Here is a 26,171-nt window from a genome sequence, read left to right on the forward strand (position 1 = left end):
AGAACACTGTGTGAAAGTTTGAAGGCCTTCTTTGACGAGAACATGGAGCTGGGCTTTCTGGACATAAACTGGTTTGCATATAACAACCTAATGTATGGGCTGTGTATGGGTTGTTCTTAGATTGTGGATTGTCCTTATGTGTGAACTTCTACTGTAGTTTAACTATGAGTTGTTAATCACAAGCAGTCCAGAGTTCATGACCCAAAAAGAAATCCTGAATCCACCTTCTGTGTGGTTTGTGGTTAACAACCACAGTCAAACCAAAGTGCAAAATCTGCACCTAGAAACAACCCATGATCCAAGCAACAACCCATGAATCCAAGGAATCCATACTCCATCATCTTGTCACAATGTATGAACCAGACCATTACAGGTTTCTCTTTAGAAGAGGATGGTGTAGAAAAGAAAGAGTAGGTAGTTTGGAAATTTGACTTGCTAGGTCACTAAAGCCTATGCATATCTTGGAATGCAATTCTGTACACAGTTACTGGGGAGTAAGGGCCACTGAACTCAGTGGAGTATAACTCTGAGTAGATGTGTGTAATTGCAGTGTTAAAAAGTTATGGAAAATAGTAAGCAGGTATTTCATACTCTCATTCTGCATAGCTTTATCTCTTATGCAAAATATTATTTCTGTTACATGATCAAGGATTAAAATACCCAGAGCTATGCACAGAATAGATTGATCCAGGTATTCTGACTCCTTGCACAGTTTATTTATTTGAAGTTTCTGGATCATAGACAAGAAAAACGTTGGTATATTAAAGAGTGAAGCAGCTTTTCATCTGGTTGTGTGTGGGCTTGCTGGTTTAATCCTTTTACAGCTTTGATTTAAACAATAGGTCTAGAAATTTCTTGAAGATCAGAGTTTTGCACCAAACACATGTTTTGTTTTGATTTGCTTGCATGGGCAAGGTGAAAGAGCATAGCTAAAATATTTCCACAGCTTGGTTTAGTATTAGTGTAAGTTCGCTATTGCAACCTTCCAGTTAAGTTGTAGAGATTGAAATGCTCTTATGTAGGTGAGGGTTCATTTTCAATCCCTTCAAGTCTTTCACTCACGTGCTTACATGTGCACAAGCACATTAATGGAGTGCAGTTCTCTTGCAGAATGTTCTTTTTCTACCACACAGTTTGCCTTCAATTAATTCACAATGTCTGCTCTTAATCCACCTGGTCTTTTGCTACTGGGTGCCAACTCTCCAACTCGGAGTATTTCGGATATCCAGTCCAGGATGGCAAGGGCTGCCCCGTGCTTCTTCCACCCTGCTAAAGGCCATCCATGTCACATGGAGGAGAGGCTGAGGATCCTCCTAGCCCAGCAGATCTTCATTCCTCATCTCCCCCTCCTGCACTGGATCCAAAGTCGTACTTTGATTTTTAGAGCCACAACCAGCACTATCCAAATACTCGTTCTATCACTTAGTATTACATTATTTTTAATTGTATTGTTTCAGTAGGCATTTTGGCTGTGGGCAGTATAAAATGAAAATAATAATAATTTTAAAGTTGATTTTCCTGTGCTGTTTCATATCCTGTTTTCAAGATTGTTCATTTTTGTTTTATCTTAAGGCACTTTTATCAGCCTTAGGTTGATATTTTGCCTAGAAAGGTGTGATAAGGACTAGGCAAAATATTGCAGCTGATGCTGATGTTATAATGAAGCAGTGGGACCCTAAGTCCCAATGAAAAATCTGAAGGTGGAACAAGGTTTTGAAATAGCTGCTGCCACTGATAAAATTCCTTGCTGATCAGTGCAATGATTTCAAGTTTAGTAAATATAAAAAAGCAGGAGTGTTGGAGAGAAGTGCAGTTTGTGGAAGTGGCATTCATTTTTGTACCTCTGTCCTCCTTCATGCTTAACTTTAAGTGTGGGGGGGAATAAATTAGTGTCTTTTTAAGAGCAGTAGCCCAGCTGTGCAGTAACTTCCTCTGCTTAAGTGAAGTTCAAGAAGGCAGCTGCTTATAAAAAAAGAAAATATCTATTGTTGAAATCCTCCCGCCTTTTCCTTCTTCCCGAAGTCAAGTGTGCCTTCCTACACTGACACCACCTTTTCAATGTGTCCCTAGATAGTTCAAGCAATGCATTTAAGGCTGTAAGTTCAGGACTGTGCTAGACTATTGGTCTTTATTTTTATTTGCCTGTAGGAGTTAACAAGGATTGCTTAATTCGCCTTTCTTCCCACCAAAACCAGGGGGAATACACAGTGGTGATTGTGAATGATTTCTTTGATATGTTAAGCACTCGGTCCAATGCAAGTTTAGGTAGAAAACAAGGTGACAACTCCCAGCTTAGGCTGGGTAGGGCAGGCTGGTGTTTGTTGGCTCCCCCCCCCCCCGCCCCAACATCTAAACTTGCATAAGACTGCACCTTCAGTGTCTTGATCTCAGTCATCTTCACAACAGTCCTGTGAGTTAGTTTTCTGAAGCTCTTGAAGTCTCTCCAGTCTCTTATCCATTAATTAAAAGGAAAGGGCTAGGTCTTGATGAGAGAGCAGAAGTTCATTCCCTCTCCGCTCTAGCCACATCAAAGAGCCGGCAGCCAAGTGAGGGTTCAGATGAAATGTAGAACATTTGACTCTAGATCAAGAGGTCCTTGGTTCAAACCCAAGGTACTCCCTTAAATAAGCTAGTGAGGTTTAGTGGTTAGAAAGTAAGCCTAGAATGTGTGAGATCTGAGTTCTCTTTCCCACTTGGTCATGGAGCTCGCTGTGTGACTTGGGCCATGCAGCCTAACTTATCTTGCACAGTTGCTACAGGGATAAAAGGAAAAGGCGGAGGACTAGATAAGTCCCCTTGGGTTCCTCAGAAAAGGCAAAAAGGTGGGGTATAAATGTAATAGCAGCAGTAGTAGAAGAAGTGGAGGAGTCCAGGGCTGGAATAGACCAAAGGCCCGTTCTGTTTACAAGATGCTTTGGATGCTTCCTGAAAGTCCACATGCAGAACCTGATGGTAATAGACTTATCCTCTTGTTGGCCTCTCCCATATCTGTCCATTTATATGGTGAAGCGTTTGTGTTTTTATTATTTTGGGTGATGGCCAAATGGACCACGAACTTTTCTAAATGAGTCTGTTGATCCACTACTAGTTTGTTGTATCTGCTTTCAGTTTCATTGCAAAATTGAGATTCAAACACCATAGATGTTATTTTTCTGCTTTTTCCACACATATCCTCTAGGTGGCAGTGCAATATAGTGAAATAGCCCAAATTTACAAGTTGAAACAGATGTTTTTTCACTTTCACAATTAAATGCTACATTTCCCTTGCTTTAAAAAACCATTATTCCTCCCCCCTTTATGCACTGAGCTGCCCCCTCTCAAATCAGTCTCATGTGACAATTAAAGTTAAGAGGGAAATACCCTTTCTGCCAGAGCAAATTTTTATTTGGGATGTTTTGGGGAGGAAAAATGAATTGCCTGGCATTGTCTTCTGTGAAATTTAAATACACCCTAGCAATCCTTTCTAAAATTGCATGCATCTACATAAAGCAGCATATGTAAATGTTATGAAAATTTTAATCACCTGGAGCCGGGTTTTATCTTTTGATTGCCCAGCAATGCTCCTGATATAAAGAGTGTACCACTCTTTGAACAGATAAAACACTTTAAGAAAGACATTGTTAATGTGACAATATCTTCAGACACCATCAAAACCAAAATAATGTTACGCTTCTCAAAATGAGAAGTCTTTGGCTGGTGAAATTCCTAGGGAGAAGAGACATCTTGGGGATTGAAGCTGAAGGGTAAGCTATGGAAATGAAAGTGCTTCTCTGTTTGAATCAGTGGAAAATAGCACAGGAAGAACAGAATAAAAGTGTCAACTAAGAATTTAAATAGCAAAGGCCTAGAGATTTTATTTGTGGGCTTATGTAATATTCAGATCACTTGTAAACTTGCCAGCTAGCACTGGCATAAACAGGTACAACTCAGGTGAGTTCACATGAACTGAACCCTTCCTTTCTCAATCATGAACTTGGCATCCTTTCTGAAGTTATAATTTAACAGGTCCTCGACATGTCTGACGCTTTGTTGTAATTCACAGTGATTTGATAGGCTAGGTAATCGCCTTTTGAAAAAGAAAGTCAACAGTCTGTGGCAGGGGTATGACTCACAGGTAAAAATGTTTCAGTTGAGCTTAAAATATCAGGTAGCCAGCTTTCTTGGAAAGAAAAATTTCTTGTTGCCCTATAATTGAAGAAAACTTATTCCCCAGATTCTTGCCTGGTTTTATACTCAATATGGGTATAATGCTAGGAAGGAACAAATGCCTTCCTGGTGCATTGTGTGTGTGTGTGCTAATATTTTTTCAGTTAAACCTACCTACCTTGTGGCAAGGTTTAACTTCCAAAGTTCTTTGAAAAAGAAAGTTCATGCCAGAAGGCAAATCCGAACATTTCCAGGTCTCTGATAGCAACCAGAGAAATGGCACAGTGTTAGAGAACCAGGGTGATGGAGTGGTTAGAATGCCAGAGCAGGAATCAGGAATTCCAGGCTCAGCCATGTAACTCACTGGGTGATTTTGGGCCAGGCACTGGCTCTCAGCTCCGCCTGTCTCACATGACCCTTGTGAAGGTAAAATGGAAAGCAGAAGCCCCCCATGGATTTCTTTTAACAGGAAGAAAGGAGGGTCCTCACTGGGAATGCTGTGCTTAGTTCTGGGAAGCCAGGTTTAAAAATGATTCAGGCAAGGTAGAAAGGGTTCAGAGGAGGGCAACAAAGATGATCCAGGGTCTGGAAATTAAGTCCTATGATGAGAGGCTGAGAGAGCTGGGCATGTTCAGCCTCAAGAAGAGAAGATCATGAGGGGTTATGATACCACTCCACAAATGCCTCAAAGGCTGTCGCATAGAGAAATTAATCTCACTATAATTGTAAGACCATCCAAGACCTTGGTTGCAGATGGTATATAAAAGTTTTGAATAAATAATAAATTCCTGAGTGCAGGACACAGAACAACAAACTCAAACTCCAGCACATCAGAATCAGGCTAGGCACCAGGACAAACTTCGTAGACAGTTTCCAAACGAGGTCAAGGATTCTCCCATCCTAGAGACATTCAAGGTGAAACTGGGCAGTCATCTGAGTAGGATGGTGTGACTTGGTGTCTTGTCCCAGCAGGAGGTTGGACCCGATGGCCTTATTGGCCCCTCCAGACCCTACTGTTCTATGAATCTATGAATCTAAATAAATGCCATAAATAAATAAATCATTACTCCAGGCAAGTGTTTAGGGCATCTATCTTGCAAGAACAGTTAGAACCCCTGCTGAAGCTCTGGCAGTGGGAGCACAAGCCCCTCATTTCTGGGTGTGAAGGTGATCTTTACCCTCACCACAGTCTAAGTGCAGCAGTTGGCTTTCTCTGATATAAATGAGCCTCTTCCATCCATTGCTGTCGGGAACAGTAGCAGGGATCAAGTGCTAACCTGCACCTGCCTTCAGTAACATCAGCCATTCAGAGCTGAACCTGTTCCTAACTGCTTAGCTCCATCTTTCTCTCCTCTTCTTATTCATAGTAGAATGCTATGGAATATGAGAAATGAGCCTTGATTCTGTCAAGAGTGTAATCCTGTGACAGAAATGGAGTAAAAATACTAGCACTTCAATGTATGAGGCAGGATCTCTGTGCCCAGGGAAATTCCAAGGCTTGCTGCCATACAAAAGACAAATTAAAAAAAAAAAAAAAAGCTTGAAGGAGAACCCCCTTAAAGACAGTCTAGTTTAACTACAGAATGCGAGTGTCAGTTGCAAAAGAAAATGGGAAGTGCATGTTAGAAAACTAAGTATGCCAGAGAAGGGCATGGCTGTCTTGCTCCTGTTAAAAGGCAAGGGTAGATGGCACCGTTTAGCTTGCAGGGTCTGCTTTTTATATGTGAAGTGAACTGCAGTTGTCACTTGATGGGTACAGTTTTTGACATAGCTGCATCTGATTCTATGCTCAGCAAGTTGGGTTTAGATGAAAAACCAAATCAGGCCTGCTTCAGAGTTTTTGCTTTGCTTTGCTTTGCTTTTTCAGATCGGCAGACTTTTAAGTTCAGCTGGGTGCCTATTTTAGGAGCTTGACAATAAAGTTCGAAAGAGAACAAGGAGTCTGAAAACCAGGAATATGTTTTTCCCTTTTTGCTCCTATGTAGTGTTTTTGTTTTACTTCCTGAGCTTCAGCAGCTGAAATAATTTTATTGTTTTATTCTTGCTCAGCCTAGACATAGAAACATGTTTTCTTTGGCTTGGTGCTTAGAAAGCCCACCTGATGAGAGAACGGAACTGGTCGTCTAAGAGGCATTTGAGGTTGTGTGAATTGATTTCAGTTTTTTCATTTTTTTTCCTATGTGCAGTAGACGAAAGAAGAAGAAAAAAAAGCTTCCATGAGATGAAATATGAACTGTAGTGGGCTTGAATTAGACTTCCGGCTGGGAGAATGAGTCTGAATATTATGAAGTAAATCTTGCTTTATTAAGTCCACTTTGAAGTGCCCTTTCAGCCCCATTTCTCCATGGACTTGTAATGGTTTTTAATATAACTTGATTGTAATCAGCACTTAAGGGTTATTATAGGCTCCTTGGAATGAAAGCACTGAGCTCCTTCCCTAGTCAGGAGATTTTTTTACTGCCAGATTTCCCGAGGGGTAGGGGGCTCAGACATTTGCCAGATCAGGCACCAGATCCTCCTGGAGCCAAACATGGATGCTATGTGTGCCTTAATGAGAATCTCACTTCCTCCACCTTCTCCACCAGTGACAATGCTTCCCAGGAACTCTCCTGGTCCCCAGACCTCAGCCCTTGCCCCCCACTCCCTTGCCAGATGCTCTTCCAAGGCCCACAGGGAGGGAGCCCATTACCATGCTGCATGCTCCCAGTTTACATGACTGAATATTTGCACCCAGCAAGCCAAGCTGGAATCCGTTTCTGTCCTAACGCAGGCCTCTCAGCAAAGGGTCGTGCCAACATTAGTGCTACTTAGAGTGAGCCCATTAAAGGGGATGGGATTTAAATGAGTCCTGACCAACTTAGTGCCAACTGGTTTCTATGAGTGTAAGTAGCACTGACCTTGGTCATGACCTGATACGGTCTTGCTCCAGTCTTCCTCTCTCAGCCCCAGCCAGTACGTCCAGTGCTTGCTCACAGGCCATTGAGTGGGTTTCATCAGTTCCGCTGACCTTCATGCTGAGACCTGCAAGCATCCCGTGGGACCAGCTAAGCACTTGTGAACATGGCACAGACAAACCCCATTGCTCTCCCTTTCCCAGGTCAGGAGATCACTAGCACGGCTGCTTATGAATTGGCAAACAAACATAAAGGCATCATCAGAAGCAAGAGTCTGCATTAAATCGCCGTGATAATTCATATGTGTTGAGGCAAGTTTAGAAGGGCTAGTGCAATTTAAAGAGAAATCACACCATAGTGTGGAAGACTGTCCAGGTGTCCTTGTTGCCTGTCTGTCCATCCAGTCTGCCCTTGATGGGCAATCATTCATAGGGCTGTGTATTTTTAAGCAGGAATAAGGCAAGACACTATTCATCAAATAGAGGATGAGTTTGCATAGAGGACTGTCCTCCAGTAAGAGTGGTTGGCTTTGCCAGACCACCCCCTCTATGCATTTAATCTGCTCTGAATAAACCTGTCCTACTTTTTCTAAGAAACCATTTCCAGATTCAGTGTCACTTTATCACTCCATTACAGAGGACACCTGGCTACTATGAGATGGTCCTTTCCCTCTTGTTCCAAAGCTCAAGACAACTTTTGAAAGTGCAGCTTTATTTAGACTCCACGGATAACAGAACAATTTGAGCTCTAACTCACCTTCTATCAAAACTGAAGTGAGAAGCCTCTGCACATGTAAAGAACTGAAAGTTGGAAACGTTCCTTTAATCCTTCCCTTTCGGTAGAACTTCTGGCTCTACCCTCAAGTTGACTTTAGCTGCTTGAGAGCAAGATGGCACAAATGGTGAAGCCCATCCAATTGAGCAGCTTGTTTCCCTCAGTGCCTCTCCACTGGGTAAGGAATGGTTCCCATGTGTGCTCCCCTCCCTCCAGAAAACCCTTCCCCCTCTTCCAAAACATTCGGATTCTCATGTGCACCATGAGAAGCTTCACTAGGCACAGTTGAAGGGGCTTCAAAGGCCTCATCCCCTGCCCCGTTCCTCTTCCTCCTCCCCTCCTTCAGAATCCTCCAGCAATTCCCACTGAACAGTCTGCAGTGTGAGAGAGCCTGTGTCACTCTCTGTATTGGCCACCCTGCGCAACATATGAAGCTGCCTTTGACTATGGACCGCTATTCTATCTTCTATCAAGGCTATCATGGGTCACTTCGAGGCCCCTGCTCGCTCTTCTTATTGCCCTGTATCTCTAAAGTGGGCATGGACTGAACAGCCCTTCCAAGGACACCTTCGTGTAGTGGATGGTCCTTTGGCAGCAATTCAGATAGAGGACTGTCCTCTACAAAACAGGTCCCTTGCCTGATCTAGCCACAAAAAACAAAACAAAATGTTGCTATAGGTATTCCAGCTGAGACTGGTCAGCCATCTGCCACGGATGCTTGAAACTAAATTCATGCACTTGACCCAAGGTGGACTCAGTTGCTTAAATTCCCCCTTCCAATTCTACTATTTACATAGAGGAGTAAGCCTAGATGCTATGGGGGAGATGGGAAGAATTTCAGTAAAGATGTTTGGAGATTTCTTGTGCTGGATGCCTCTCTGTCAATTAGGGAATGCCTCCAGCTTTCAGGTCCATTGTTGGGCAATCAGAACCAGCTTGAACCTTCCTAGGGTTATTGATACACCAGGACTACACAGCATACAATCTAAGCATCAATACTCCTAAGGCCATTAATTTACCAGGAACACACAGTGTACAACCTAAGCATTCAAATAGAGCGAGAGAATTATATCAGCTTGAAATGATGGTCTCAGCTGCCTAGAGATATTTTAAAATATGGTCAGCAGGGTATATAAATGAAATAAGTATATTGGAATATATTCAATGAAATGCAATAAATAAAATGAGTAGACCAAAAACCCTATCTAGACCAACGTTCTGTTTCCACAGTAGCCAACCAGTTGCCCATGAGAAACCCACTAGCAGGGCATGAGTGCAACACAACTCACCCACATTGCCCAGCAGCTGGTATGCAGAAACATGTTTCCTCTGATACTGGAGCTACTGGATAGCTATCAGGACTAGTAGCCACTGATAGGCTTCTCTTTGTGAGTGTGTCCAATCCCCTTTTAAAGCTGTCCAAAACGATGGACAAGCTGGCAGGAAGAAAATTGGTATGTTCAAGACCTGGTGCTGGAAGAAAGCTTTGCAAATATCCTGGACTGACAGAAAGACAAACCATTGAGCCCCTAGATCAAATTAAGCCCAAAGCAAAAATGACAAAGCTGAGGCTGTCGTACTTAAGACACATCGTGAGGAGGCAATACTCGCTGGAGAAGACAATCCTGCTAGGGAAAGGCAAAGGCAAAGGCAAAGGCAGAAGAAGAAGAAGAAGAGGAAGCGGAAGCGGAAGCAGAACAACAACAACAACAACAACAACAACAAATATAAGAATGATCCATAAAGGAAGCCTTGAACCTAGAAGAGCTGAGTGGGGCTGTCATGGGTAGGAAATTTTGGAGGGCTTTCATTCATGAGCTCACCATAAATCAGAGACAGTTTGATCGCACATAACAGCAACAGAAAAAAACAGACATCACTCCACCTTGTGGAAGTGAATTCTCTAGTTTAATTATAAACTGTGCAAAGCAGCAGCTTTATGGGATGACTCTACTGAGTTCCAGTATTACGGGAGAGAGACCATAATGTTTCCCAGTCTGTTTTCACTACACCATGAATAATTTTGAAGCAATCATAAATTATTTATTTATTTCCATTTCTATGCCACCCCATAACCCAAAGGTTCTCTGCGTGGTGTGCAAAAGGTAAAACAGCTAAAACACACACAGAGAATACAAACAGCTAAATGGATGCAGACTTTTATGTATAGCACAGGGTACAAGCATTGAAAATAAATAAATTAATGGACTCTAGAACTGGGTAGAGATAGAAAGATATTTAGATTCCTCGTAGGGAAGAGGTTTTCCTGACTGAGACTGTCTACTGTTAATAAGTGCAAATTAGCAGCAACTCAACTGATACAGCTTTTTCTCAATACAGAGATGCAGTACTGTTGCAACCTTACTCGTAACTGACTCTCTGATTCATGAACAGGATATTGTTAGACCTCTTGCCTGTATCCTTTAAAACCCTAATTACTTCTGAGTAGGCCCAGTGAAATCATTAACATCTGCAGGGGCAGTCTGCAGTAAATGGCATGAGTTTTCAGCCTTAGTACATTCCAAACATTCCTTTCCATCCCAACAGAATTTATCCAGTCTATTAAAAGAAATCTGACTTTATGGAAATTTAATAATTTTTTAAGTTATTTAGAACACTGTGTTCAAATCAATTGTGAAAATAAGCTATTTCTTTAACCCAAGGCAGAGCTGGTGACCTTACAGTAAGTTTGTTTGTTTGTTTATTTATTTATTGTAGATTTTCCATTCAGGATGATGCCAGCACTTTCAGAAGTCTCCTGCTGTGCTGCAAAGCAGGAGCCAACTGCTCTTATGGACTGACCTTTGCATATAAGTACATGGGAACTTTGCAGAAACACTTCATGTGATTGAAGAGGCTGGGACAGGGTTGGTGGGGGAGTCGTTTCCTGCTTTTTTGCTAGCACGGATTTGCATATTGGCAGCTTGTTCACAGGACCCAACTACACATTACATGAACTCTTCTGTAGCAGTCATTGCAAGGGAAAGGCAGTTCCTGGAGGGAAGGTTCAAAGTGGAGAAGAAGCAAGGGGAAGGAATATTTAACCCTTTTCTCCACTCACCATGCCTTCATTCCAAATCCCTCAGTTCAGATTTGGGGAGGGAAGCATCCATCAGTCGCGTGCACATCAAACAAATTTCTGACTTTAACCGGACCTGCTAAATGGAGCATTTGAGTTTCCTAGTATAAACTTTTTTGGGGGAAATGACCAGCACTTTTTGTGGATGGCTTTGTATGGTGCAGTGTTCCATAGGCATCATGGCTGGTATGTCATGACCATTTCCTTGTTAGGACATTCCTTGTCATCCTTTCAGAGCCATTAGAATAGCATCGTGGTACTAAATGAAGAGATTTCTTTGACTTAATGGCACCCGAGGATCCTGTTTTTCTTTCCTGGGTGAATACTCAGAATTTTTCATGCAGTTCGCTTCCTTGTTACCTCTGTATTCTCCAGGATATAGCAGAGGTGGGTAATGTGTTTTGGGCTAGAACTTCCAGGAGCCCTGGCCAGCGCAGCTGGTGGTGAGGGACCGTGGGAGTTGTAAACCAAACCATCTAGAGGGCCAAAGTAGCCCATCCCTGGTTTAATTGATCAGAAGTAATTACCAACAGGAGAAAGTCTGCTTTAAACATGATTTCAGATGGAAAGTGGGCAACAGAAGGTAAAGCAAAAGGTACAACAGAGGGCTTATTTATTGTAAGCCATCCTGAAAGGGGAGAGAAGAAAGTCCTCCAGAGCATTACCATAGAGAGAGGGGAAGTGATAGGGGAGAGGAGGAAGGCCTCCAAAGCATTCCTTCCTGCCCCACACATCCAGAGGGGGAAATCCCTCTGGCATTTCCTTGCTTCAAAGAGGAGGCCCTGGTGAGTTTGGTAGAGGAGCAGGCCTGGAGCTATTTGGGGGTTTTCCACTTTCATTGGGGCTCTGAACTCTTAACCCTCACAAATGTGGAGGGCTGAATATACATATGTAGTTGACTTACATACATATTCAACTTAAAGGCAGTTTTCCGTTTTCTCAGGAACAGAACTCAAGGACTGCCCGCACTTTCTTCTTTCTTAGCCAGACAGCTTCCTTAGGGGACATGTGCTTGCCTGCTCTGAGATATCACCAGTGTACAGTGATGGAAGACCCAGGCACACAATCATGAAACTCACTAGGTTAGGCTAGTCCTAATTCCCCTCACAAGGTTGTGAGGAGAAAAGGGGAGAGATCCCTTGGATGGAGGACGCATATTCTTCTTTCAACCTGATGTTGGTTTAAGGTGCACCAATAGATAGTGAGAAACTCTGCACCAGTTTGAGTCCTAGAACTGCAGTGATGAGTTCAAGCCACTTACTGTTAGTTTGAATTAGCACTGGGCCAAAGCATTTAGACCCGGCTATTTCTGCACAGTACAGAGACAGAGCAAGTGCCCGCCAATCAATCAATCAATCAATCAATCGAGGATTAATCTTGAAGGGTCCAAATAGCACATGACTCCTGGGGTGGGGGACTTGAATGACGATACTGTTAAGCAGGCAGGGCATGGACACCAACTATTGTGGCTTCCATTCTTAGGAATGGTTGTTTCCTAAACAATTGGAATATGTTTTAGTATTTGGCAAAATCATGTAACTTGGTGGATTCATTTTCAAGAGGCTGGGAGGGGAAATCTATTGGCATGGTGACCTCAAGTTTAAGGACTCGTTGCATTCACGATAAATCTCTTCACACCCATTTATTGGAGAAAAAACACGAAACAAGAGGGAAAATGCCTCTTGGAGAAAGCTGATAAGTCTTATCGGCTGTGAGTTCTACTTACTGAGGGGCGTGTGTGTGATGGCTTTCCTGATTGTGGGAGTTCGAACAGTGTGCAAGACTAGCTCCAAAAGCCCACAACCAATGGTGACAATGTGGCTTGCCTGACACACAGCACGGACACACGTCTCAAACCTGAAAGTGGGAAACATATTGCATGATTTATTCGCGGCTTTGTGACATTTCAGCTAATTAGGCTGTCTTCAGCTGCCTGACAGGCTGCTCAGGTCTCAAAGTATCTCTGAGAGTGGGACGAAATTGTCCTCCAGTTTCTAGCAATTGCCATACATGCCATCTTGCTTGCTAATTAGTGTGTTTTTGTCACCCTGTAATCTAATCCAGTGCCATTAAATTAAAAGTGGAAAAACAAACAGAAGAAGAAGGTGCGTTGAGTTCAGTTAGAATCCAGGGACCAAAAGAGAAAAAAGAAAAGAGTATTCTTTAGGTAGACTTTCTCAGGCTGGAAACAATACATCAAAGGCATTACCTTTTGTCTGGAATATACACTAAGATTCATTCCCCCACTGATGGTATCTTTTCATGAGTCAACACTAAATGGTTAGTGGACAGTCTTGGACCAAAACAAAAGTGAATGGCATGAATATTTATTCCTCCATGGAGAAAGCTGTTGGTCATCACTCATAACAGCTTATGAGGAGTGCCCACTTCTTTTCCCAACAGTTGACATTTAGGGACTTGTGGGGGCAAGGAAAATGCACTCAGCACTTTCTCATGGCTGCAGGGGTGACCAGGGCTCTAAGGAAGCCCCAAGCACGGAGATGTTCAAAAAAGTGTGGCACACATGTCCCACTGAGCATGGTGGGATCATTTAATTGCCCACTCACAAGAGCCCTGGAGTGGAAGTGTGTGCTCTTTGGCATAGCGCACCTTTGCTTATCAAGGGAGGCCAGTTAATTATCCCGTGCAGCCCCGCTCTTCCCCAAAGAAATCCTCACCAGCTCTTTGTGCTCTGAGTACAAGCAACTTTGCACTTGGCCTGCGGGCAAAGAAATCTGCTGGGATCCCAACACAGGAGCACTGACAGAACTCCCACTGCAGAAGCAGCTGGGTGCAGCACAGTGTGCCACTGCTAAGCATGTGCCTGCCCAGAGTCCGGTGAGGTGGCAGAGTGAAGGCGCTCCATTCGGCCCAGTGGAATCCCCTCCCGTGCTGGACAGCACTATGCCATGAGCAGGGGTGCCTTGTACAATGAGTGAGTGCCTTGTGCAATGACATGTTCAGACAACATGATAACCCATGCTCAGGGGATGATTTTGGGCTGAGTGTAGCTTGTTGCTGAATCCACGGTTTGCAGCTGGATTGTGAACTATGGTTTGCACTTAAATAATAAACCATACTTGGTTAGCATGGCTGAGTTTGAAGAATTATTTATGATTCAACAGCAAACCAGAGTTCAACAACAAGTCATGCTCAAGCCTTACACAACTTCATGTTGTCTGAACCCAGTCAGTTACCTGAGTGGTCCATGACAAAGCTCAGCCAAAGACTGAAAACATTTGTCAGAGGCAAAGCATAGCTAAAGACCAAAATAGCTTACCAAGTCCTTGTATCTTTCCTCTGACAACACAGTGAGTGCAGGGAGTGGTGAGAAAGGAATGGAAGCACGGGCCCTCCCTGCTCCAGCTTCCATGCGTCGGCTGGACCTTGTTCCGGAGGCATATAGGCTTTGAATGTCAGAGCCTCCAAAACAGATATTCCTATGAATTCACATCTATCTGCTGTGTCCTTATCTTTTACTCCAGAATGTGTGCAGGGCCCCTGATCTTACTCTTAAAAGGACCCCCATCTCTATGCTACAGTCTCAGTCAAGCTGTCTTCTATAGTAAAAATGTAAAAGATCATAGATTTAAAGTAATGCCTGTTCTGGCTTTTATGCAGCTTTACTGAAGTAAAGCAAACACTGGAACTAACACTTTACTTAGGTCCTGGTGACTGCAGACGCACTTATGGGATTTACATAGCTGATGAACAAATGAAGTGGCTTCACTGAGTTAGACAATTATTCTCCAGGTTCATATTTTGTGATGTGCAACTGTGTGTGTGCGGGTGTGCATGCACATGAGTGTGCATAGGCTTGATGGATGCGTGATATTCAGTTGGCAGGCAGGTGTAGCAGTTACGGTCCTACCTTCTCCTTTCAGCCTGCTTTTAGGCATGGTCTGCTTTCACCTTCGCTTACATGCTGCAGTATGCGTGGATGCTTAAAGTCATGATTGGGTTTCAGCGCCATGTGTAAGGATGAGCTGCACTGAAGAACTTGACCTGCTTGCATTCAGTAGATTTTAGTGCCCCTTGCCTACTTGAAGCGGAAAGCCGGCCAAGTTGGGATGGAGGGAGGTTGCAGTTTCTGCTTTTAAAGTCAGCCCTGATTCATGTATTTCTTTTTTTAAAGGCAGGGGAATGTGCATAAGATACAGCTGCAATTTGTGCAAAATATGGCTGGTATTTACACAATGTGTGCAAAATACAACTGCAGTTTGCACAAATTGATGACATATTTAAAGGTATTAAACTGCAGCCAGTGTGGGTCGGGAATTTATTTATGTTATATTTTATGCTGTAAGCCGTCCTGAGGCTTTTTGCGAACAGGACGGCATATAAATATTTAGATAGATAGATAGATAGATAGATAGATAGATAGATAGATAGATAGATAGATAGATAGATATTATGCAGACAGAAGCTGGAGTTTGTATAGATTTCTCTGCCTTTAAAAGAGATCCATGAATTGCAGCCCACTTCAAGAGCAGGATACCACACGCTCGCCTTGCTGCGGAAAGAGTCAGTGGAAGGCCAAGCCAGGCCAGGCCACCAAATACTGACCCCTCCCAGGCAGATTCCTCACACATCCCCATCCATACTTGTAGCATCTCGGCAACATGCTGTGAACAGCCCAGGGAATGCCAAACAGTCCTGGGAACTCTTGAATTGCATAAGCTGAAAAAAGAGGAAATATCATAAGAAAAATAATTGTAGACAAATTCCCATTTGGCATCTCTAAAATGAAAACAAGCAAAGGTTCACAGCAAAGCTGGCTAATGCATCTTGAGAAGTAATTAAGACAAAAATAGTACTTTTCTTTTTAAACTTTTTAAAACTATACCCCTCCACACTACTGTGACACTGTGGGCTTGAAGTTACTTTAGAAGTGGCCTGGGAAACTGATTTGGTGCTGTCATCATGCCCAATCAGCCAAGTACTTTTGCTCACCAATTATTTTTAATTTGCTTTTTGCAGTCCCAGGCAGGCAGGCAGGCAGGCAAAGTAGGAGAGTTTTTAAGTCTCTGCTGGGCCGCATTCAGTTTTAGGGGATGTTTTAGGGCAGCAAAGCTGTTCAGGCAACCAAAAATAAAAGCCATGCCTGATTGACGTGTCATGCAAACGTCGTTGTGGTGATTGGCCATTGTGACTTTTCATGAGAGTCAACCACAGTAAGGTACAGTGGGTTTTTTGGGGGGTTTCTCCCTATCACAATTGCTTGTTGTGTCCAAACCTGGACAACACAACCCATTGCGGTAAAAAGCCCAGAACATTGGAGCTGCTCGGCAAGTACAGCAGTTGCCACTCTTGCCAAGCAGCTAGCCAGGCAGCATGACTAACAGCTGCTCCTGTTTGGCACAGGAGCCAGAGGGGTCCCAGCTCCTCCTGCTTCAGAGAAGCCCAGGTGATTGCCACCCTTTGCTCCTGAGAGGACACCCCATATGGGTCAACAGGAGGAAGAAGGATCATCTGGGGAGGGCCACCCTGGGAACAAGTGCCCCCCCCTTGCACTCCCTCCTGGGAGAAATGCACTCCAGTGCTTGCTGAGCTAGGCAGCCTGGGGCATGCCAGAACCCCTCTCTTCCAAGCAGCAAGACCACTTTTCTCCCACCAGAAGTGAGGATGGTCCCCCTGTTCTTCCCTCCTGCTTAGCACTCTCTGTCAGGAGCTGGGTTCGGGAACCGGCATGTGCAAGAGGGCCTTTCTCCCAAACGGGAATGGGGAGGAGGGGCTTGCCACCTTCAGGCCTGCTGGAAGGGAGGGGAAGGGAGAAGTTCCATCTGGGGCCATCCCAGCCTAGCCCAGGCTATGCCTTGCCTGCTCCTGCCTGAGCTCTTATCTCCAGCAGAAGTGGGGAAGGGCTTGCCTGGGCTGGGTGAGGATGGCCTGAGAAGGGAGCATTCCCGCCCAGCCCGGGGTCTTCCTTTCTGCTCGAGGGAAAGCCTCCCAGGCAGGAGTGGCTGGATCAGCTGAGTGTCGCTGCTCCTTTGCGCAGTGCTGCCTAGGAGTGAGGCTGATTGAGTCGCCCTGTGCCCAAGAGTGAGGTCTTCTCTGGGACAGGAGAGGAGGGTGCCTGATCTGCTTACCCATCCTCTCTGCTGCACTTCCGGGGGTATGCCCCTTGGTACATCACAGCATTGGCTCTGTACGTTGTACATTGACAGCATTGGCTCCCGAATGCAGCCGCCAAAGAGAGCAGCCTCATTCCTCCCTGTGGTGTCCCCTGGCATCCTGCCTGGAGGAGTGAGAGGGAAGGAGGCAGGTGGTGCCACAGAGCAAGTCCGATGAGCCTAATCATCTGTCGAGCAAGCTGCAGCTGCTTTGCACTTCAGGGCAACCCTTTGGGGCACTTTGCCATGAAGGGTTCTCGAGACATGCGAGCCCACCTGGTATCCAGCGACCATTGGCTGAGCTGTTCAGATCCTACAAACAGGCAAGGAAGGCAAGAAAGGCCGTCCCAAGACATTCTGTAGGTGACAGGATAGAAAAGCTTTTAATAAATAAGCAAATGAGTGAGTGAGTGAGTAAATAAATAAATAAACGGGGACAGAAAAGGTGTCCTCTGTTTAAGAGACCATACTACCTTTTCCTGCTCAAACCTGAAGAGCTATCAGAATGGTTGCCCATCAGCAACAGCAGGCAAACAGTTGATCTGGTCACAGCCTTCTAGATGTTGCTGAGATTTCTATTAATATTATAATAATTGTTTCCATACATTTCCACTGCTGCTCCACATCTTTGGAACTCCCTCCCTACGGAAACTCGCCTGGTGCCATCTTTATTTTCCTTCCCGGCCAGGCGAAGACATGCCTTTTTAGGAATTTTTTTAACACATAGCCTGAATGCTGTGGCCCTTTTCATTTCGCTTTTATAGGTGTTTTAATTTATTGTGTTTTAATTGGTTTTAATGTATTTTACTTTGTTAATATGTTTTATGTATTGTAAGCTGCTTAGGAAGGCTTCGGCAGTTATAGGCGGCCTATAAATACATGTATAAATAAATATTAATAAATCCATGCATCTTTACATATACATGTTTGCAAATTACTGCCATCTCTTCTGGATGATGCATTTCTTTTTGTGGGGTGGACGTCCTAGAGAAGGAGCCAAGGGTAGGCATAGATGTAATGCAATAAGGCAAGCCAGGGAAACAAGTAGAGCTTAGGAGAGGCAAGACAGAATATGAAGGGCAGGCTAGGACAGTCTAAGAGCTGTAGGCATTTTTTATTTTTTGGGCTAAGCATGCATAGGATCATGTCTGAAATGGTTGGGAACAATGGAGACAAGAGAGAAGAACCAAAGAAGAAATCCAAAAGGAAGGATAAACCTTCAGGAAAATGGGCATAGACAAGAGGTGTCTGTGCCCAAGAAGACTGAATTTTGCATACTGATTTTAGCAGTCAGCCAAATCTCTGACATCTGGCCATTTCTCTATTACAAAATTGCCTTCTTACCAGCAATGGACCTCATGCTTCCATCTCTTCAGCTCCATTTATCTTTCCCCATCTGGCTGGCTCTATGGATCGAGCTGTCCTCCTCAGCATTCTTCCCAGATATCTTGACACTGGCCCTAATCCAACTGGTGTAGGTGCTTTGATCTGCTCTTGGTCCGGAACTTTCCCACCCAAAGGGAAGTCCTGTTCACTTCTGCTAAATACATCAGCCATGACCTTGGGGCTGTAATGCTGTAGGTGGGGGGAAATGTACATGAATGCATTGAGCAATCACAAAGAGGAGTGTGACTCCAAGGTTATGGATGATCCCTTTGGGCTTTGGTCCCGCTACTGTTCAGGCTTTCATTCTTTTAGCTTCAGTGGGACCAGGGTGCCTCCACATCTGCCTCTGCATGGCTTCCTACACAAAGCAGAGCACAACACCTGTAAATTGTGATCCTTGGACACCATGGTTTATCCTACCAAAACTTAGAATACCAACTTTGGAGTCCCTTGTGAAAGATATACAGCTTGCATACAGCTTAGCTGTGGAATGATCTGAGTGTGAAACAGCTCTTCACTCGTGCCACATCAGAGAAAAGATCCATTTTACCTACTGTAATTTTTAATTTAGACATATTCTTAAGGTGTTTTAAAATGTAAGCCTAAACATCATATATGTGAGCAAGAAAACATGTATCATTCTGGGACACTATAATGGCTGTCAGCTCCCCTGATAAGAAGCAGTTCAGCAAGAAACCCAGGCTTGCCTGTTTGCATAAGATGCAAATTGGTCCTAAGCCCTTCCTTGGTCTCCTTCCATGTAGGTAAGTTCTCTTTATAGCCCTCCTTTTGTCTTTTATTGACTGTTGAACTTTGTAGAGGCCAGCAATTGAGTGACTGGAGGGAAAAAAGCAGTCAGATGGTCATTTGAGTACACACACGATAAAAGTAAAGGTAGGGCTTTGGCAGAGGACATAGAGTAGGAAGTAAAGTAGGGAAATCTGTTTGTTGGCCCTCTTGAGCCAGGTGATCAAATACTGATTGCAGCCACCCAGGTGCAGGTCCAAGGCTGCCAATGGCAGAAGGGATGCAGAACTGCCGGGCACATGGCCGTCATTTAGAAAATGTACACATATACAGTTGCTTCCTCATCTGGATGAATCATTCATACTGTGCTCCAAGTAAGGACTGTTGATTAGACCACTTCAGACTAGGGATGGGCCACACTGGGAAACTGCACCAGCTTATGCTCCAGTAGACTTTGTCACCTTGCTGACTCAAGAGCCAAAACAGGCCAAGTTGCAAGTGTGTGTGTGTGTGCGCGTGTGTGTGCGCGCGCGCATGAGTCCACATGTGATGGTTTTCACTTTTAAAGCAGATTTCAATATCCATATTTTTAGGGCAGGAAAATTTGGGTAAATTCTAGCCACCATTTGTGCAAATTCCAGCTCCAATTTAGGTAAAGTTTCCTTTCTTTTTTTAAAAAAGAGAGGGGAATCCTTTAAAGAGGGAAGGCTGCATACTGACTCGATTTGTATCAGAGCAAGGTGGTGCCAGCAAAGGGATGACAGGCCAGAATCTAGGGGGCCAGGCTGGGCCGATCTGTCAGAGTTTGACCCCAAGCCAGATTCTTCATACATTCCCATCTTACGTCCACCGAAATGTTGAAGTCATGTGTAAAAGATTCTGCACACAGTACCAGTCAGGAGATAAGCATGTTGGAAGCAGGTGAATATACAAAATGATAGGTAAGGGCAGGTTGCTCTTTCCCCAGACAATGAATCCCCCTCTGCTTCCACTGAGGAGTCAGGACCACACCTTAGGGTTTACAGTAGAAGAGCAGAACCTGAGCTCCATCAGCCAGTTCCAAATGCCCTAGGATCCCTAGTCCTGGACCAGCATTTTAGTGGTCTACAGGCAGGTCCAACCTTTTCCCCAGCCATCAGTCCTTTGGTGATTTCCTGGTTTTTGTGCATGTGTCCCCCATTCTAATAGGCTTAGCTACCAGCAATAAGTGCTTTAAGATAGAAACTGCTGGTGTTTCGGGTGCTTTGTTCTCATCCCTTTTGCCTTTGGCCTGATGTGCCACTGGAATGCATCCCCTGAGAACTTCTCCGAAATGGAATTGGACCATTTCCCTGTCCTTTAAAGCAGGGCTTCAACTTTAACGATTCAGATTGCTGAATGTAAAACTGCAATAACACCCCCTGGCCAGTTGCATGGCTCTGAAGTGCAGCGGAAGCGAGTAAGGCAGCCCAAGCAGTAGCCTCCTCCTCTGGCAGGTGGCTCAGGAAGGGATGCAGCTGAGTTTGATGGTTGGAGGCCCTGATTCAAGGCTTCCCCTCCTCCCGCCAGCACCTTTAATACAAATGGTTCACCACAAAGGGCCATTTCAAATAACTCTTCCACCTGTTTCAGCTTTAACTGGTGTTGAAGCCTGGGTGAAGCTTTGGACTCTGAATTTTTGGCAGAGCAAGGTGGGCTTGCAGTGGCTTGTCAACAGTCCCTTTTGGCTCGTGCCCTTTTTTGCACATGAATAGTTTGATTTGATGGAAGAAGATCCCCACTGGCTCACCAAAAAATGTCTGCGTGGGTTATACATCTTGTAAACGTGTCCTTGAAAATTAAAACTAAGACTGAAATTCTAAAGCAGTGTCTGTCGTTTTTCCAACTCCCTTGAATTTTCTTTAGTTACGGCGATTTGCCATTCTTCATTAGATAATCTATGCTTCCAATTCTCAGTCGCCACCCCAGCCCATTCAAAAGCTGCAGTTTGCTGTTGCTTGCATTTCTGGATGCAAATCCCGATTTCCCGATTGCCACGTACACACAGCACTGTCTTTGTGCAACCCCAGACCCTCCCAGCTAAATGGCTCTATTTTCATGAATTCTAGGACCGCCTTTTCTTCGTCATGGAATATGTCAATGGAGGAGACCTGATGTTTCAGATTCAACGCTCTCGCAAATTTGATGAGCCCCGCTCCCGCTTCTACGCTGCAGAGGTCACATCGGCACTCATGTTTCTCCATCAACATGGCGTCATCTACAGGTACTTTCTTTAGAGGGCTGAAATAAAGAATTCTTGAGGCTCTCGGTTTGCTATTGGCCGAAGTCCAATGTCTCTTAGCAACTGGATTGGCTGTTTGTTTCTGCTTGCTTACATAGAACTTTTTTTTCCTTTCTTTCGTTTTGGGGGGAGGGGGATTCTGAATGTTCACATCTGAATCGTTTCTACAGCCATCGCCAGCTGTGGATGCCAGTTTTGTATTATAAGACAAGCAAAGCTTTTTTAAAATCCTTGGCACACTGTGACCCAGAGTTGACTTTGGTTGCAGATCCGTGCAATCTCTTCGGTTTTCTCCCTCTGCCATAGATTTCCTCCTATTTTTGAACTCCCTGCCACTTCCTGAGTTTGTTTGTCCCAGTTGTCTCCAGTCTGATAGAGCTGGGATAATCATTTTGCACAGTTTTAGTACATGATGCCCTTTCCTTTTGACTATGAGGGTAGACTCAGCCACTAACAGGAAATGGTGCTTTGCAGGCAACTTGAATTTGCTGCTTGCCGCCCCAGATCGCCACCTGAACAATAACAAAAGCTAAATTGCTAATCTTTCATTAGGTCATGAAGAATGCACCCAGGATAAATATTTATTATTAGAAACAAGGAACCACTTGAGAAATTTGCACCTACTATCTCTGTGTTTATGAAGGCCTTTATCTTGTCGGTTCACCCTTCCTCTCCTCACCCCCTCTCAGAAAAAAAAAGACCTCAAATTTGGCAGCTTTTCACTGCTTCAGATAAATCTTGGCAGACATATACAGAATGCACTGCAGTTAGGGAAGTTGGCGGGAGGATCGTTTCTCTTCTACAAAGTGTTGAAAGAGTGCAAACCACAAAGCACTATTCACACTTTACATGGCGGTAATGTTTTGCCACAAATATACTAGTGCTCAGGGCTGACAAGCACCAGAAACCCCGTGTGTGTGCACGTGCACGCACATGTCTGGGTGTGAGCACACAGGCACATGCAATGGATATAGGGAGGCTGCTTAGGAATTAGCAAAAAGCAGGGACATTTTGCCAAAATAGGGAACAAAAGAATGTGGTGGTTTGCATAAAATTTACATATGCTAATGTATATGTAAAATGCACATCTTGAAATGAGTGGTACCACTTCAGTAGGAATATCGCATCATGGTGGAGAGGGCTGGGGCCAGGTGGGCCGTGTCTGCTGCCCAAGTGCTGCTGATGGGCCGCCATTCTTAAGGCCTGTTGACAAGAGCTGCTTAGAGGGAGCAGGTCACTCCTCTCTTGCCACAGCTGCCCATCTGTTTCCAGACATAGAAACATAGAAACAGAGCGAGTCAGAAGAGGCCTCCTGGGCCATCTGGTCTGACCCCCAGTTCCAGCCAGCTCTGCTCACAACATGCCCACCATGTGGATGTCCAGCCTATCTTTGAACATCCTCACTGATGAGGCCTCAACGACCTCTCGTGGAAGCCCATTCCACACCCTCGGGGTCCTGACTGTCAGGAAGTGCTTCCTGGCATCCAAATGGAACCTTGGCTCCCTGAGCTTTGCTCTGTTGGAGCACGTCCTGCCTTCCTCTGCAGGGGAGAACAGGTCTCTACCCACCTCTGTGTGACACCCCCTCACATGCCTGTATGTCGCCAACATTTCCCCTCTGAGTCTCCTCTTCTCCATGCTGAAGAGACCCAGTTCCCTCAGTCTCGCCTCATACCCCATCCCCTGCAAACCAGCCACCAACCTTGAGGCCCTACGCTGCACTGACTCTAACCTGGCTATATCCTTTCTGTAAAGAGGGGCCCAAAACTGAGCATAGTACTCAAGTTGCAGGCGCACCAGAGTCGTGTAGAGTGGTAGTAATACCTCTCTTGATCTAGAAGCCACACTTCTGGCTATGCAACCAAGGGTGGCGTTCGCCCTCTTGACCACCACATCACACTGCTCACTCATGTTTAGCCTGCAATCAACCAGTACCCCGAGGTCCCTTTCACAAGTACTGCTCTCCAGCCACTTGTCACCTAACCTGTACTTATGACACCGTAACCTGTACTTATGACACCGGTCATAAGACTGAGTTCAGGATGCTGGTAGCAACCTATAAAGCCTTGCACAGACTTCCTGAAAGACCCTCTTCTTCTATATGGGCCTGACTGATACTCACGGTGTTCTGGGAGAGACACTTCTTTTGTCACTGCCTCCTTCAGAGGACTCTTTGGTGCCCACCCAAGGGAGGGACTTTTTGGCAGCCGCAGCACTCGCTCCCAAGGGAGGCCAGGTTTGTTTCCTCCCTGCTGGCAGGTAGAGACCACTTGTTGAAGAAGGCATCTCACCTGGAAGTGAAAGTGGTCTGGATGCAGGTTTGGAAGGTGGTACTGTTTTTCTTTAACTGCTCTGCTTCTCTTGCATTTTAATGCACTGCCTTATTGTCCAAACCAATTTTAGTAGTTTTGGTAAACCGCCTTGAGTGCCATTTTTGATAGAAAGGTGAGGCACAATAAAGTAAAAGAATGGTTGTTTTTATTAATTTAAACTGGAGTTGGACAGCCCTTAGCATAAAGGGGGTCCTCTGGCAGTCCTCTAAATAGTAGGGGGTCCTCTGGCAGTCCTCTAATAGTGACCTCTGTCAAGGAGGAGACATGGCCCTGTACGTGGATGTGGTTTCCCAGCTGGGTCCATTTAGCGACTGCAAGCACACTTTTCTGCTCTGTGCTTCACAGAGCGTGCCACTCCACCAGTTTATAATAGGACAGTTTCCTACCTTCAGCAAAGGGAAGCAGAGAATTTCTGGCACCTTTGTTTGCTTCCACACCGCAGCAGAGCAGGGGCCTTACTTTTGAAGAGCTGGCTGACTAGACTCCACCTTCACAACCTTATACTTACTTTTTATGTTAACTGGGTGTTTGTCGAGTGCAGCAATTTGTCTGTGTTCCAGGTAAAAGAAAAAAAGACAATAAAGATGGATGCCACGTAGGCACTTTGTCAGAGAGCAAGTGCCCACAAACTAGAGCGATAAAGCGAATTTTGTTTCAGTTTGCAAACTATTTGAAAATGCCTAGTTCACAACCCTGGACATAAGCAAGAGCACATGCTCTCTGAAAACGGTCAGAGTCCCCAAATGTGCTCACTTTCAAGAAATGCACACTTTGAAAATGCTGTTCAAATGGCATGCCTTGATCATGTATGCTTTAAAGTGCATGCTTTTTCAATTTCACTTTGTGTAAAAATGCACACTTCTTAATAAGTCCACTTTAAAAGATGCTCATTTTGCACTTTAGTCAATGGAGGAGACATGTGCATTTTAAAAAAAAATATGCACCTGAAAACAGCAGGGCTTGTTGAGTGCCTGGCTTGGTGATGGTTGCATTCATGCAGCGGAACATAAGTTGCACAGGTCTTTCCTAAATAGCCACAGGCTTTTGTTTTCCCCAGTGCTAAGGAGCAACCTACCTTTTAGATGGTCAGTTTTATCCTCATTTTACCAAGAGTTCAAAGGGTCGGTTCATCGGCAGTTTAGCAGAAGAGCGCTGAGTTCATGTCATCTTTTGGCTGGCACAGTCACAGAACTCATTCACGTTCACTTTAGATAAAGCCCATTCAAACGCAACAGTGCCTTATCTGATCAAAACAAAAAACACATGATCTGGTCACATAAATATTTTTATAGAAGGATGCATTGTTATACCAAAGGCCATCCTGTTCTAGTGTAATACCCTTTGCTTTCTCATACTGCTCTTTGTATTATTATTGTTACATTACATTTATATACCACTTTGCCTCCTCTGATGAGATTGTTTACATAATCTTCTTCTGCTCCTGTTTATTTCCCACAACAACCCAATCAGGGAGGCTAGGCTTAGAGTCAGTGACTGACCCAGAATCCTCCAGTGAGCTTCTTTCCCAAGTCCCAATCTAACGCTCTAACCACTGTCCCACACCGGCTACTATTAAAGTGTTATTATTATTGCTTCATTAGTTTTAGTATTATTATTGCATTGTGGTTATACCCTGCCTTTTTTCCTCTTGTGAGGCACTCAAGATGGCTTACATAGCTCCATTTCATCCTCACAACAACAACCCTTTTTATCCTCCCACTATTTTAATTGCTAATTTGTTTTAAATCTGTGGTTGCTGTGCTACTCTTACTTTTATTTTTTATTCTATTTTATTGTTGTTGTTGTGAACCATCCCAAGATGTCTGCGATGGGACAGTATACAAAAGTTTTAAGTAAAATAAACCCCGTGAGGTAGGTTAGGCCAAGAGTGACTGGCCAGATTCACCCAGTGAGCTTCACGACAGGGCGGGGACAAGAACCCCAATTTCCTAAGTCCCGCACTCGAACCACCACTCCACACTGGCTCTTGAGTCCAATAATATAATAATATTAATGTAATAACATCATATTATTAGCTCCTTAAGATACTACCCTGCTGCAGAATAGATGAGCTGAACGTTTTATGAAACGAAGGCATTACACAGTAAAAGCCTAGTGTATAAGTGGCATTCCCCAGTCTCTTAACCATGTTCATCTTTAACCAAACCAGCTTTTTTGTTGTCAGCTCTGGTACAGCACTGCACATCTGTTTGTGTTGGAAAGCTGTGCTGTGCTGCTTCCCAGTGGAAAAGACTTCTGGAGAGCCTTGCATATAATCAGTGAAACAGGACATGTCCCGACAGCAGGCTTGCAATCTAGAAAGACCCAATGGCCAAGGAAAAGCAGAAGGAAACGCATCAGCGAGAGGAAGCAGCCTTTCTCCAGGACTGGTGGAATGGCCCCCCAGCCCACTCATCTTCCTCACCACTCCCTGGAATA

At 44.5% G+C, this 26,171-nt stretch overlaps 1 protein-coding gene across 1 annotated transcript in view; it reads left to right on the plus strand.

Annotated features, from left to right (window-relative positions):
• Window positions 1-26,171, plus strand: part of PRKCE (protein kinase C epsilon) — a 390,706-nt gene that overhangs the window by 316,913 nt on the left and 47,622 nt on the right. Inside the window, exon 11 of the mRNA XM_044429676.1 lies at window positions 21,227-21,381. Coding sequence (XP_044285611.1) covers window positions 21,227-21,381 — 155 coding nt within the window. The remainder of the gene's footprint in view (window positions 1-21,226; window positions 21,382-26,171) is intronic.

This window comes from Varanus komodoensis, unplaced genomic scaffold, assembly GCF_004798865.1.
Source record: "Varanus komodoensis strain SLA01 unplaced genomic scaffold, ASM479886v1 scaffold2, whole genome shotgun sequence".
NCBI classification, from domain to species: domain Eukaryota; kingdom Metazoa; phylum Chordata; class Lepidosauria; order Squamata; family Varanidae; genus Varanus; species Varanus komodoensis.